Below are 13,322 nucleotides of genomic sequence, written 5' to 3' on the forward strand. Positions count from 1 at the left end.
TTTTCAGTTGTTTCGTGGAATGTAACAAAATAGAGAGGTACTACAGAACACAGGCATATTACTGCAGAGACAGCGAATGCTGTATAAAAGGATTTTTTTAAGTTTTTTTTGGGGGTTAGATTTTATTTTTTTTAAATATCAACTATGTTAAACATGTAATAACTACTGCCACACGAATGTAGCAAACAATAGCAGTTCCGAGCTCTGACCTTTATCAATATTTTTTCTCCCTAATGGCACACCTGTACAGTGCGGCCAGTTTGCTCAGGGTGTGCTGCGCTCTACCTGTGTCAATGGCACTTGCTGTCAGTCTTCAGCATGGCCAAAATCCAGGTGAGAGATTTGAGGCCTAATCCTGCAAACCCTCCTTTCCTTGCATCAGGTGTCTCATTTCTGTTGAGTAAACAAACCGAAGTAAAACTTGTTCTCTAGAACAGGTACCAGCACATGGAATTACACGTTTTTCAGTACAAGTAATGTTTAAGGCGCAATCTCGCTGCCACAGAACAAACTGCTGTTGTTTCAAATGGGAGTAGTACTGGTCTCTAGCCCAGGGGCAGAAAGGTTCATGTCCAGCTAATCCTGGCTGCTAGAAGCTTATTTTTAGTTCAGAATTAGCTGAGGTTCAGCATGAACAGCGTGAGGGAGTGGAAGACGGTTCACAGTGCCTCTTTCAGGGAACAGCTTCAAATTATATGGGAAAGAAACAAGTGGTAAGTTCGTGGATCCTTGAGTCTTACCAGTGTTACAGCCTTTTTTATTTCTGATATTAACTGAATTTTGGAGCATGGGAAATATTTATTCATGTATACTCTTTTGATATGATTATATAATACAAAACCTAAAAGTAAACTTGCCTTTTCTAGATGAGAGGAAGTGCAAGAGCTCAGTTTCAGATTGTTAACAGGAGTTACTTATTTTTAGATGTTAGTTGTGCTTGACCTGCTAGTACATATTTTCAAAATTATATTAAAATTAATGTTTTATCATATTTAAGTCTTTTTCATAAATAAGCTTATTTCCTTTTATTGCTTTTACTGTTGTTCTGAATTTACAACTTCGTTAATAGAAAAAACTCAGCTTGCACTGTGTACTGTGCAAGTATATTGAATGCATAAACTACTGCAGTATTTTGATATTTAGATAGAACGACTGATAAGCTTTCCAATGAAAGCAGTACCTTACATGAAAAGTGAAAATTATTCAAGTGAAGTTGAAGTGCAAGCTGTGCCCCACACACAGCTGTTAGCTACATGTTCCTAATGCAGTGCCCATCAGAACTCTGGTAAAAGCATGTTGTTCCTGCTTTTATGTATTATATATTACTTTTATGTAACATGTCCATCAGCAGCCTCTAGCTCTTTAAGAGGCATGCAAAGCAAAGCATACCTAGTGTATTCTGACCATATCTGGAATTAGCTGTTTTCCAAAAGGTGCTTTCACACTGGCAGAAGTTGACTTTTGTCCCTGTCTTGTCTTTCAGTGCCCACCTCGTGCCCTCCCTCCAGTGCCAAGGTAAGATCAGTTCATTCTGTGGAATTGAACATGGTGCTGTACTGTAGTGTTTTTAAAAGTACTTAAATTAAGAGAAATAAGTTTAGTAAACATCTGAGTAGTTGTAATGGCTTTAAAAATAATTGCTTTTCTTTATAATTGTCTTGGAACCCCTTACAAGGAATACAAAGCATTTTAAAGTTTAATAGAGGCCAAGAAATTTTACTGTATTACCTCAGTTTTAATACTCTCAGAGATAAACCCTTTAAAAAGTTCCAGACAAATAGCTACTTCAGTGTCATTAACATCTGCTTTAGTTTTATTAATATCCTTCTTTTCAATCTCTTCTTCCTTCCCTCTTTGTTTTGTTTCAGAACAGGAATTGCTTAAATTAGTCTAAATATTGCTGAATAGAGGTATAGGTGTCTACTAGTTTGACATAGTATAGAGAAAAATTTGGGCTTTTTGAAATTCTCAGTGTGGGAGGAAAGGCAATTATCTAGTTTTTATGACGTGGTACTTCAGAATTCCTTCAAAATACCTAAAAGAAAATGTGATGTTCAGAATTAACGACATATAAAGATAATGTCTTTTTTAGTAATGAATGTGCTCAAATGTTTCATAACTTTTCTTGGTTTGTTATATATCAGGCAGTGAGACAAGTTTTAATTAGCCATGTGATTAAAGCTTTTAATCCACAGCTAGCCAATCAAGAAATTCTGTATAGTCGTGAACAAAATGTTGAGTCTTGACAATTGCTTTGTATCCTTAACCTTGTTGTACACAACTGCTCATAAAGAGAACTAGGAGTGGAGATAAGGAAATGAATCACAAAAGCAGCAGTGTGAATTTCACTGTTGTGAATTGTAACTGATTCAAAACTAACTTTCTTCTCATCTTTGTTCCTTTTACACTGCTCTTCAACACCTTTTTTCCTTAAATGTGAAGTGGAAACCAAGGTGAGTTATTCTGACATTGAAGAGAATTATAAACATTGGTAGTTTCTGTTGGTGTCACTTCATCCTCTCTTTAAAGATAGAGCCTTATACTTTTCCTAAATGCAGGCCGACTATTTACACTGTGTGGATACCTGCACAGCTATTGTCTGTTGGTTTTTGTTCTCTTTACTGTTTGCTATTTCCATACTGAATCACGGTAACTGAAATGTTGGCACTGTGCTCTAAACAAGAAGTTTATTCTTCAGAGCATTATTCAGAGTATTTCAGTTCTTCACTTAACACAGATGCATGTGCATATTTAGCCTCTGTTGCACTTAAGACAGATTTCTTACCTGTTATCCTGCCATCTTCTGTACTCCTGCTGCTTGTGTGAACTGGTGAATTGTCATCTTACCTGTAAAAGGTGAAGGATGCCTTCACTTGTAAAAAGGAATCCCTTTCTTAACTAGCAATAGAATGGCTGTTAAAAAAAGAAAATGGGGGTTTCTCCATGCTGTGCACCTATGCTTCTGTGTTCTGCAGATGAAATTCCACTTAGTCGTCCCAAAAAAAGGAAACCCAGAGGAAAGACTCCATTAGGTAAGGTCAAGGCTGAAAACTGTGTTTGTAATCCTGGGTGAGACCTGCACTGTCGCCAAGCTCCTGACAGATACATGGTTTTCAGTCTTGTACTCTATTTCTGTGTAGAAATAGAGTACTGATTTCTGTACTCTCTTTCTTTCTATTTCTGTCTATATTTTGTATAGTGTTTTCAGCTAATCATTGCAATTGATTTTAGATTGAATGACTGCAGTCTTTTTCCCCAAAGTGGTGTCATTTTAGAACAAGTCTGTAATGCTAACTGAAGCGATTTGTTCCATCCTCTGCTCTTTCTCCCTACGTCTATTCCTGGTACTGCTAATACAGCATGTCTTGATACTGAACTGAAAAAGTTCCTTTATTCCTGTTACTTTTTCCCTTCAAAAATTTTTTGACACTTCATTAAATAGTCCTTTTCAGCTGTAAGCTGCTTGTTAATGTTGACTGTGTTAAGTGCTTGAATTTTTGAATGAGCTAAGATAAAACTCATTTAACAAATTGGCTCAACAATTGGCTCAATTTGTCCTTGGCCAAATAAAGTCACAAGTTAATCATTCCATTAGGAGCCTAAAATATGACTAGCACCAGAGCTTTGTATTTTTACAAGAAGTGGATCTGCAGAATAAACATATCATTTTAAGCAAGATTATAAGTCTGATCTATTTTGATAAAGCAGAATGTGTCGATCAAATCTAGTGGATTTCTGTAAACCAGTTGACTTGGGTCCATATGAAGGTTGGATGACTAAACCTGCTTTATTTGCTTAAAAGAGTGTAGAAATTGAGGCCTCACTGAAAGACTTTTTTAAGTAGAGCTGTTGCTAGCAGGGTTTCCGAAGGATCAAGTTTTGTTAACTGTTGTTTTCAGTGAGCTGAATGATGGTGCAAAGTACACCTTGGCTTTGGCCACTGCTTTGCTGGTTAACTTTGCATTTTATCACAGAAAAGCTTTATAAAAGGTGTCCTTGAAGTGAAAACAAAGATAGATTCAGTTGTTATCATAAAAACTGCAGTACTTTAAAGAGCTATAAAAAGGCAAATGTGATATAAAACGGAGAAGTAACTTTGTCTACTTCTAATCATGCAAATTGATGCTACTGCTGCTAGAATATTTGATGAATTCATGTTAACCTCTCACAGAAATGTAGGTCCTCCAAACCATAGTAATTAATATCTCTCAGACTGGAGTAAACATCCTTCAGTCTTGGGGTTTTTCTGCTCCTCCTTTATTCTTGTGGTGTATGTTTAGCATTTAAATTTCTCTTTGATATTACACTATTTTGCCTTAACACATTTCTGTGTGAATGAACTTGTAACAAACTGTTAATTTTTCTTGTCCCTTTGAACTATAATATTTGTGTGTAGAAAGGAAAAATCTAGAGCTATGGAGTTCTTTCCTGTGGTAGATTCCTTTCAGTCAGTCCTCTGTTGTATGCCCAAATGGGAATTGCGCTACTTCCTGGATACTTAAGTTCCTCCTGGGCCTGAAACTGTCAGGGTGAAAGGAGGGTTTTCAGTTATCACCTTGTATATTCTTACTTATCACATTTGTTTCCCAACTCTTACATTTTCTAGGCAATATGTTTTCATCTCAGCTGTAAGCTGGGCAAATACAGATATTCTGCACTATGTAGCAAATGGCAGCGTTTTCTTGCCTGTTTCTCAGCGGCTCTGAATTAAGGTTGCTGGATCTTTTAATCTGGTTTTCAGATGGCATTGTCCAAGCAGCTGTTCGTCGGCAGTCTGAAAGCAGTGAGCCCCTAACTCTTGAACCTCATGATGTCCCTCCTCAGAGGAAACGCAAGAAGAAGAAAGTACCTACTGGTATGTGAAATAATTGTAGATTGGAAAGAGCAGAGTAAAATGGGTAACACGGAAATACGATTGGCCAACTTGTATTTTGGCCTTTAACATTTGAAATCATATGCTTTTGTACTTACAATAGCTGAAAGTAATCTCTGAATGAATGGTAGCTTAGAGTTTCAGTTTCTGATTTCTGATTGCATAGAGTACAAACCCTCATGCAAATAACAGCAATACAGTTTTGAAAGTGATAAAATAGATGCTTTGTATCATTCAAAGCTCAGAAAAGCATTGCTTTTTTTGTCAGTGTGTTTATATAATAACTATTTATGTATTTAAGTGAATGTATTTCCATTTTTATGAAAACTGTGAAACTTTCATGTGGTTTATTTTAAATCTTCAGATTCTGAGACATCTTTTACCCAGCAAAATGCTGCATCCCTATTTCAGAATGGAAATGGCATGGATGTTCCTGAAGTTGAAGAAACAGTGATCCGCAAACAGAGAAAAAGAACAAAGTGAGACAAAACTATTATAACTCCTAATTCTGAGTAACTGTGATAGTGAAATGACTGAGTAGTATTTTACATTTTCACATTACAAAGATGTAAAATCTTGAAGCCCATGATACAATTCAGCCTGTGCAATAAATAGTATGTGTGCAGTTCTTTCCAGGGTTAAGATATAACTTTCTTCACTTGTTTGTTTTATGCATTCCTGGATGCATTACAGTTCTGAATACATTCACATGAGCCTAATATTTCAGTCACATACATGAAAAAATTAGAATGTGTAACTGCTTCTTTCATTCTTATCTTTTTCTTAATTTTATGAGAAACTTAACTGCTTTCTCATCCTTTTTATTTGCCTTTTCTCCAAGAACTATGCCTTTAAATCATTTTAGTTGCCTTTCTACCAAAAGCATCCACTTTCTTGCCCTTGCATTTAGTTTGTTGGGTTTTTTTCTATTTGTTAATCTCTTGATACGTATTTCTTCCCACCTTACTGTTTTGACACAGGAAGGAATTTAAATAGAGAGAAAAAACCCAAAATCAAGGATTATCTTTATGGTTTTAATTAACTAACTCCATGAGAACTTTAATCGTTAAAATTATAAACGGGGGTAATACTATACAGGTCAGTAGCCTGATTGATTCTTATCAGTCAAGTTAGACATGTTAAATGTTCATAGGAGACTTCAGGTTTTAAATTTTACTTTCTGTTCTTTCTCTGCCCCATTGTGTGTTCTGTGCTGATAGAAAACCTCGGCCCGCTGAAATACAGTGTTCCAGTGAGCTGGAAGTGGAGGAGGAAGACATCATTGAAGATGAGCACAGAAAAAGCTCAGATCAGCAGCCTGTGTTTGCTGCTCCTACTGGAATTAGCCAGCCTGTTAGCAAAGTGTTTGTTGAAAAAAATCGTAAGTACATTTTATGATTTAAATAATTTAAGGACATTGTTTGCGATTAAAGGAAGCATTATTGTATTTAAAATCCAAATATTGCTGTATTGGGAAGAAATTTTTAAAGAATTTCCAGAACAAAAATTATTTGGAAATAATTATACATGATAATTTTTTAACAGTGAATGTTAGTGTTGCTGTACTGGCATGTTTGGATGAATTTTTTAATTCTGTGGTGTGGGTGAAAAAGGCTGTTTGATAGTACCCAGCTGAGCTTATTTGACCTAATATTGTCACAGTACCTTGAGAAGAAAGTATCATTTACCATATTGCAAAAATTTTTCAAGTGGAAGGTTTTTGGTTTTGTTTTTTTTTTATACCAGGGAGCACTGAGTAATTACCCAAAGTGCTTCGCACATTCTTAAATCCATAGCGTGACCCCCCACGGACAGAGGCATCTTGGTATGAATGTAAGCCGACAAAGGGCAGGAAGTGGGGAGAAAAAATTTTCAGATGGAACTTTTGGCAGTTACAGCTTTTTAACACTAATAAGTATTCATATAGAAATTATGATGGAAGGTAACAGTACTCTCTAACACTAATTTCCTCATCCTTTCAGGGCGTTTTCAGGCAGCTGACCGTGCAGAATTGATTAAAACCACTGAAAATATCAATGTACTTATGGATGTGAAGGCTTCATGGACTACCAGAGATGTTGCCCTCTCAGTGCACCGAAGTTTCAGGTGAAAGACAAATGTTTTAATGTAAATAAGCAGAAATCGTGTTGGTTTTTTTCTTTCTCCCTACAAGTTAGTTAGTTAGTTTTCTCTGTCATTGTGATGTATCTTTTTTTTTTTTGATATTCCTAATAAATGGTGGTTCAGGATGCAACAGGTATAAAGTTTCTCAGTCCTTTAGCTTTTGGTATTTATTATCAAGAATATCTATTTCTAGTCTATAGACATCACATGTGAAATGCAACTTATAAAAAGAGTAACTAAGGAAATCATATTGCAAAGATTCAGACAAAATCTGAATAGCAAGAGATTGATCTGATAACAAAAATACTAGAGACTTACAGAAAAACTGCCTTACAAAATGAGATTTGCCCATCAGCTATCTGACCAGAATAAAAATTCCTGAACTGCTCAAAGAAAAATCTTGGCTGGTGAAGAAGAGGGAGAAGTGAAGTTGGACTAGGGCGTAAGTTTGCACATAATAGCAAAAAATTACGTATTTTTTTTAGCATGTGGTTGTGTTGTGAATGGGAAGATGACAGTCATTTTCTTCCCTGGTGTATTCTGTCTGGAAGCTTGTGCTGCTTTCTCAGCTTTTTCTTAGCAAGGAGGATAATGAAAAGACTGACTCAAGGATAAGTTTTAAGAGCATTGCCTAAGTGTAAGGGGCACTGGTCTTGGGAAGCTACAGGCAGCGAGTGGAAGTATTTGATTCCTGTAGCAGTGATGAAGTGAAGTAGTGATAGGATCAGGCAAAACATCTCAGTCTTTTTTAAATGCTTAGGTTCTGGTGCAGTCTGTCAAGGGAGGAAGCAGAAGTCCTGTTGCTTAGAATTTTTACAACTAGATCAGAAAAAGCACTCGGAAACAATCTGTGAAAGACACAGATCCTGTCACAGCAGCAGGGTTGAACAGATGAATTCATAGGCCTTTTCTATCTAGCTCTTTGGTAATTCAAAGCGTCAAACTAGTCTGACGTTCTTTTCTCCATTCAGGGTGATGGGACTCTTTGCCCATGGCTTCCTTGCTGGGTATGCCATATGGAACATCATTGTTATCTACATTTTGGCAGGAAATCAGCTTTCCACAGTTTCTAACCTGCTCGAGCAATACAAGACACTAGCATACCCAGCTCAAAGTTTGTTGTATTTGTTGCTGTCTATCAGTACAGTCTCAGCCTTTGACAGGTAAAATATGTTTGTATTTGAAAGGTGTATGTAATTTGTGTGCAATACGTTCCTTTCTCCTTCCTATGGCACATTTTGATCTGCTGTTGATGATTTAATGCGATATACTTAAAACATGATTTTACACATGGCTGGCTATGTAGATTAAGGGTGTACTTGTGCATTCAGACCTTTGTTACTCATTTCTGTCCATTGCCTGCAGCCTTGCTTCAATGTGCTGGTGCTGTTTGTGTGTGATCATGAGATGAACGAGACAGAACAGCTGACTTGGTTTTTTTTTGTGGGGGAGAGTGGTGGAGAACAACTAATGTTTTTATCAGGTTACTTTCCATGTCAATCCATTCCCCAGTCAGGTTTGCAACATAGCTGTATAAGCAGTTTTGCTGGCTTAGCTGGGGTTTCTGCATTACAGCTTAAGAGTGGGAATGAACAGAAAAAGGAGCAGAAAAGACCATAAACAGAGTAGAATAATAGATGTTATAGGTGTTTCTTTTAGTACTGTGATAAGCCAGGGGAGGAGTCAGTGCTACGGAGGAAATTGTGACTTTTTTTCATGGAGCGGTGGGCAGGGAGGAAGCCTGAGTTACTCTGAATTGCTCCTGTACTAGTGTAAGCTATGTGAGCTTACACTATGTTAGCCTAACTCAGTTGGTGGTGTGGATGCTGAAATGAATAGTAAGGATTAGAGAGGGGACAGATTTCTCCATTTTTTCCCTGTTCTAGAAAGGACTGCAGTGTGAAAGCTACAAACCTCATGGAACAGCCTCCTTAGTTTCAATCTTTCTTGGATTTGGCATAATGAGGACCATTGCCATGTGTGTGGGATATAGTTATATATTAAGGCACTGTAACAGAGGCAGAAAAAGGTATCTTGCAAAAAGAACAATAGAATACTGTTAGAGAAACAGGATTATTATCTTACTGGGTTGTGTTAATGACTCTTGTTTTTGTTACCAGGATTGATTTGGCAAAAGCATCAGTTGCACTGAGGGGCTTTCTTACCCTAGACCCAGCAGCAGTAGCCTCTTTCTGTAAGTATTTTGGAGCAGATAGGAAGTTATCCAGAAACGATGGTAAATGGAAAAAACTTACTGTTTTCAGTGACATCTTCCTTCTTGGTTATTTTCTGATTTAAAATAAGTGACTTGCTCAGTAATTGAAAGTAGCATTCAAAGGCCATGAACACTTTGCTACATATTTTTTTAAAGCATTTGCAACAGTAGCATTAGTGGGGCTGTTAGTGAAAGAGTTCTTTTCCTAATTCTGAATACAGAACACAGACCTAGCAAAAAACAGAATCACAAGATGCTACCTCTGATATAGCTGATGGATTGCAAAAATGCAGAAACCAGATTTTGATGGGTCAGGGGAACATTGAAGAAGAGAGAATGAAGTAAAGGAGACTATCGTTGGAGGAAGTAGAGTGAAAGGAAAGAAAATGTAGTGACAATCGTTATGTCATGATGAGACAGCATTTTGGGGGTTTATATCTGACAATACTAATTCCATTTCTTCCAGTGTACTTTGCTGCTCTTATCTTATCCTTAAGCCAGCAGATGACATGTGACAGAATTAATCTCTACACACCACCTTCAGAAAATGGCAGCATCTGGTAGGAAACTTAAGAATTACCACTTCTGCAAATTTTAACATAGCCCACTTAGGAACCTTAGTCAAACAGCTGAATTGAAAAGGCTATACAACATACATAAGAAAGTATTAATGAAGGATTTCATTACTAAACCTGCCTTTGTCCGAGCTTGTCCCAAATCTTTGATGATTTTACTGAAAGATGAGAACTCAAGGATGGGTTTGGTCATGTTGGTCGCAAATCCACTATACCTCAAACAAGAGCCTGTTGGAATGATGCTGAAAATGTCATCTGGCAGGAACCTCAAGAATCACTTTTGCTGGAGAAATGGGACTCTACTGAGGTAACCCTTTTGTGTTCAAGGGCAGGACATTCTGTAGAAAGTCAATACTGTTTTTGAAGGAGATGGTCTAATCTGTCCAAGAAATTAATGTCATGGTACTACAAAGAAGTGGTATGTCTGCCACAGGATGCAAGGGCTTAGCAGACACAGCTGGCACTAAATATGAAGCATTGTTTCATGCTAGGGGATCTCCAGAACTGTTAACTGTAAGAAGCAGAAACTTAATGGGGTTAAACACTAGTTTTAAAATAGATCAGGAGAAGTAGAACAAAAGAATTTACATGAAAATTTGCTGGTTTGGGCAGTTGGATATTTTTTTTTTTTTTCTTTTAGGGCTTCTATAAATGTTTGTTGAGGTTTTTTATTAAAAAGCTTAGATTCTAGTAATAAAACCACAACCTGCTACTGTTATGACAGTAAGAAAAGTGTCAGCTAACTTAAATCGTAACCTTTTTAAAACCCTATCTCATCCAGCCCACAGCATCTGTACAGAAGTCCTGGCACTGGCTTCCAGAGACACTTTACTGATTTGCTGTTCACTTCACTTGCTGCCTTATGAGGAAGTGCTTAAAAATAAGATCGACTGACAACATTGTGCAGTGTCTTTCACCACAGTAAAATCTGACCATGCATTTTGATTTTTAGTTTCTGTCTCTTGGCCAAGAAAAGGAATTTGCTGTTGAAATCTGCAAGTGGACATTGTCTGTGAGATAATGGCGGTTTCTTAGCTGAGTCACTGTCTTTGGTAGTCACTCTCTTTATGAGGCCTTAGCAATGCAAGACCATCAAGATGGTACAAGTAGTTCTGTTTTCACATCTGGCTTAGGAAACTTATTTTTATGGTACTCTGTTGAAATTATTATTGTAACCTGTATGTACCAGCAAACCTCTGACTGATGGGTTGATGTGTTTTTCCCAGGACGGCAGGTACGGAGGAAGAAATTGTTCAGCCGTGGGTTGTGGTGAATCTTGTAGTGTCTATTCTAGTTGGGACAAGCTGGATCTTCTTGTCTTACCGACCAGAGCTAGACCACAGTGAAGGTAGGAAACGTTAATAGGCAAATGTTGTTTGTTCAGGCTTTTATTGCTGTGCTCTGTGTTTGGTGTTCAGGACTAGTCCTGAGAAATTTTGTGGCTGAACAAAAATAAGCATCTCCTAGCAACTTTCCAAAGCAAGTGCTTTTTAGAATGCTGGTGTCTGTGTTTGGTTTTACAAAGAAAAATCAGTAATTCAAAAAGGAAAGAAAAGCCTTGTTTGTCCTGGCTGAAGGAACATGAATTTTGAAACATGAGAGAGCATGTGTATCTTCATTGAAGAGAAAAATAATTTTTACTTTAACGGTATTTTGAATATTTGAAATATATTTTTTCTGCTTGTGTTTTAGAAAATTCCCTAATATTATTAATGTTCCTTTTGCAAATGCTGAATCTGTTTTGAATCCAGTATTATTTTTAATAGAACTCTGTAGTAGTTTTGGGAACTCCTGAACTTCGAAAAGTCAGATTTGTGCTTGCAGAACAGGACATCAAATGAGGACTGCCTGTGTTAGTCCAGGCTGGATGAGGGGACAAGTCATCCCCTTTTCTTAGAAGGAGCTTTGCTAGAGGCTAGGCCTTCTTCCTTTTGTTGTTCCAACTGGGATCCGAAAGGTGTAACTTAACTCAGCTTTCCTATCAAGTGCATGAGCATGTGACTTGGAAGCTATGCTGTACACAAAAATCCTAAGTTTCAACTTACAAATCAACAGGTATCCAAAGAATGTCATGAGCTGAAGCACAGATTTGTGTTTGGAAGGCTGAAGAAGATTCAACATGCTTCTTCAGATTACTTTAGAATTTTAATGTACAGATTTCTGTATTTCAGCTGGCCCCAGTTACTCTGCTTATTTCTAATAACTCACTTCTAATGAGTTAAAAAAAAAACCAACACCCTGTGTGGCAGTCTTTACAATCTTTGACAGTAAAATTTGTAATAGATACTTAAAATGTATTTAAAACCCATTCTTTAAAAGATAAAGACTTATCAAGGAAACCAGTGGCAGGATTTAACTCAGGTTTTGGTGAGCTTTTTTGATACTTACATGTGCCTACTAAGATTGTAAAACCTGCTTCAGAAACTTCAAGTGAGAAATTCTGTTAGGAGTTATCCCAAATAGTAAAGAAAGTTCAGTCTGCTCAGCATGAGGTAGCAAAAGCAGGTGAATCTCAGGCTTGAGTGGATAAACCACATTGTTGCATGTACAGATTGCGTAACTTTTACCATGTTGGCAAGTTGTTGGCAAACACAGCCCGGTCCATATGCTGAATGTGCTGTTTGCAAGACAAAGTACACCTATGCTGAGGGTGCAGTATAGATACGTAAAGGGAACCCTGATGCGAGAAGCTCTATCCTCAGCAGCACAGAGCTCCACAAAGGCTACCTTATCAGCTGCTTAATGTGCTTAGCCAAATTTCTCCACAAGGAGCTCTTCACTGCTGACTTGAGGCTGTCTCCTGTACCTGAGCTGCCGTGGTGACAGCTAGCTGTGAGCAATATCATTCATAATTCTTTCTGTCCCAGGTTCTAGTGTTGCCGACTTACATTGTGATACATAGAGCAGATATATCCATAAATGAACTGGTCTCTAAAGAGAAATCTTCCTTTTTGAGTCTGACACTCTAAACTTTAACAATTCCTCAATCTACTTCAGAGTTATGTTTCAGTGTTCAGGTCGAATGCAGGATGATACTGCTATGATCAGCTGCTAACATCATCGCTAATTCTGTTAATTCTTGGGTGGCAACAATAGTTTTCTGAAGACATTGCTGGCCCTTGCCATTACTGAGTTGTTGATACTATGATTGGGAAGAAAAGAAGGAGGCCTAGGGGAATGCCAGTGCGCTTTTCAGGAATAATGAAATTGTATTCAGGTGAAACTTTTAAAAGAAAACACTTCTTTTATTTTTTTAGAACTGATGTTTCATGCTGAAATCGAGGAATTTCCCCAGGGAGATACCATACCCAGAGTCCAGCCATAGTGTGGAACAAGCGTCTGCAGTCTTGTAGCTGTGACTGACAGCTCAACATGTTGTGTATTATAGCCATGTATTATAACTTTCATAAAGAAAAAAATGTATTTTTATATTGTATATTTTTGATTTTGATCTTTTTATGTATGCTACAATTTCCAAATGTGATTGAAAACTTTTATACTTCTGCTTTTTATTTTAGTGCATAAAGTCAAGGTG

At 37.2% G+C, this 13,322-nt stretch overlaps 1 protein-coding gene across 1 annotated transcript; it reads left to right on the forward strand.

Annotated features, from left to right (window-relative positions):
• Positions 1-318: 318 nt before the first annotated feature.
• TMEM237 (transmembrane protein 237) lies at positions 319-13,112 on the forward strand (the record flags this gene model as incomplete). Its single annotated transcript, XM_082001570.1, has 13 exons — positions 319-333; positions 1,484-1,515; positions 2,443-2,453; positions 2,976-3,032; positions 4,742-4,855; positions 5,238-5,352; positions 6,094-6,254; positions 6,856-6,979; positions 7,969-8,160; positions 9,118-9,191; positions 9,679-9,772; positions 11,014-11,135; positions 13,045-13,112. 13 exons carry the CDS (start codon positions 319-321, stop codon positions 13,110-13,112), a joined length of 1,179 nt encoding a protein of 392 aa, XP_081857696.1.
• Between the last annotated feature and the right edge of the window lie 210 nt (positions 13,113-13,322).

Source organism: Phaethon aethereus (genome assembly GCF_964289735.1).
Source record: "Phaethon aethereus genome assembly, chromosome: 6".
Taxonomy (NCBI): Eukaryota; Metazoa; Chordata; class Aves; order Phaethontiformes; family Phaethontidae; genus Phaethon; species Phaethon aethereus.